The 2,307-nt window shown below is 36.7% G+C and overlaps 1 protein-coding gene across 1 annotated transcript; it reads left to right on the top strand.

Annotated features, from left to right (window-relative positions):
• Positions 1 to 357: 357 nt before the first annotated feature.
• On the top strand, positions 358 to 1,443 carry BDKRB1 (bradykinin receptor B1). The gene has a single exon (XM_010176017.1). It carries the CDS (start codon positions 358 to 360, stop codon positions 1,441 to 1,443), a length of 1,086 nt encoding a protein of 361 aa, XP_010174319.1.
• Positions 1,444 to 2,307: the final 864 nt, after the last annotated feature.

Below are 2,307 nucleotides of genomic sequence, written 5' to 3'. Positions count from 1 at the left end.
TTGGCTATATCTGTTTCTGTCGTTATTCTGGAGGAGACTTGGAGCACTACTTACACTAAACTGGTAATTTTCTTCCTCTGTGCCACTTTAAACAATGGCAGCAAAGAGAGGAAATTTCATAGGATGTAGAGGAAGTTACATCCTCACTCTTACTGGGAACATTTCTCACTATTGTACATGTGAAGCATGGATTGATCTAGCCTATAATAATCAGTGAGCACTAATAAAGAATTTCCAGCAGTTAAATGTTTGTTACACCACTGATAGGAGACAACTTTCAGAATTTTCTGCCTCTTTTTTGCAGTCCCTTTCTTTCGTTTCAAAAAGGTCTCCTGTTCACTTCAGAATTTAAGAAAAATGACTGAAACTCCTCTTCTGAATGTTTCCTCCTCAAACCAGAGTGAAAACAAGAGCAACTCAAGTATTTGCCCAGACTTGGATGACTGGTGGGAAATCGTGTATTATATAGTACCCAAGTATATTGACACCATCTGTGTTATTGGGATGCTTGGAAATATACTTGTTTTCCTTACTTATTGCCTGCACAAGGGGCCCCTGAAGATAGCTGAAATCTACCTTATGAACCTAGCTTTTGCTGATCTTATCTTCCTCACCTGCCTCCCTTTCTGGGCAGAGAATATCAGGAATGAATTCAACTGGCCATTTGGCAATTTCCTTTGTCGCAGCACCAGCGCATCCATCAGCCTGAACATGTACACCAGCATCTACTTGCTAGTGGCAGTCAGCGTGGATCGCTATTTGACTTTTGCTCATACCTTGAACCACAGAAGGATACGGAGCAAAACTATGGCCAAAGGGATCTGCTTGCTCACCTGGTTTTTTGGCATCCTTCTCAGTGTTCCAACCTTTATGTTTCGGACTGTGAAGCACTTTCCCCTGTGGAATATTTCAGCATGCACTTTAGACTTCCCCACCCCATTGTGGGTAACAGCTGAAAAGCTGGTATTCAACATAGTGGGGTTTGCGTTGCCATCTACAGCAATCACCTTCCTTAATTTCTCTACCATTCACTCCCTACAAAAAAAGGCAAGAGAACGAAGAACACTCAGAACAAAGAGCTGCAAGGACCACAAAGGCACAAAAGCCACCAGGCTGATCTTTACAGTGGTACTGGTATTTCTTTTGTGCTGGACTCCATACCATTTTTTTGTATTCCTTGATATTTTATACCAGACAGAAGTGATCAAAGGCTGCTTCTGGGGGGAACTGCTCAACTTTGGAGAGCAGTTTGGCTATACTCTGGCTACTACCAACAGTTGCATTAACCCTGTGATTTATGTCTTCGTCGGGAAATACTTCAGGCAAAAGGCTTTAGAAGTTTTTTCACAGTTTATTCCCTGTGGATTTCCCTTTTGCTGGGTATCATTCAAAGAAAAGTCTTTATATTTCAAAGTGTTTCCAGTCAGGAGTACTTTAACCTAATGGTTCCATCTTAATTTTGATATTACAACTTATTTCAAATGGCATTAGAAATGAGTATGAATTGCACTGATCCGGCATTCACAGACTAAGCTAAATATTTATTAAAGTAAATCACTTGACTGCTTATTTGTCCTCAGGTTCCTTTTAGTTTCCTGTTATCTATCCAAATACATACTATGTGAGAACAGAATTTTATACCAAAGTATCTAACAAGTCTTATCAGTTACCAGTAACTTGAAAGAAAAACTCTTCTACAAGATATCAGAAGTCTGATTTCTTTACAGAAAACCATAAGCTGACTGAACATTTTACTGCACAGTATCTGTAATGAAAACCACTATCACCAATAACACTACACATAAAACTATAACTTGTACTACAGAGTGAATATGAGCTTAATCTTCAGCTGATAGCTGCATTTGAGCAATTAGAGAATACTTCTGGTTATTTTTATCAATATTTTAAATGGTTTGCATTTTCATGGAGCATATGAAAAATTTGAATAATTGTTTGTATATTTCAAATATATTCAGTACATAAATATTGTACAGGACTGTACCACAAAGAAAGTGTATATGAGCTGTAAAAACAGCAAAGCAACCCAGTATCCTCCTTAAAATCTGACTTTTTTTTTGATCCAGTAAATTGTTACACAATTACCCATCAAGAATGTAATGATTCTTTTAATTTTTTTACATATGAAAATATCAGTGATGGTTATTTATAGTGTATTATTTTGGAATATCTTTCATTTGAGGCAAATTCTTAGATATATATTTATATTTTTATGAATCAGAATTAATAAACTGCATAACATCCCATTTTATATCATAGTTTTGTCCTTTCTTATATTTATTTTGCATT

This window comes from Antrostomus carolinensis, unplaced genomic scaffold (assembly GCF_000700745.2).
Source record: "Antrostomus carolinensis isolate BGI_N321 unplaced genomic scaffold, ASM70074v2 scaffold39399, whole genome shotgun sequence".
Lineage (NCBI taxonomy): Eukaryota > Metazoa > Chordata > Aves > Caprimulgiformes > Caprimulgidae > Antrostomus > Antrostomus carolinensis.
The sequence above is the reverse complement of the archived record's forward strand: the minus strand, read 5'-3'. Positions and strand labels throughout refer to the sequence as shown.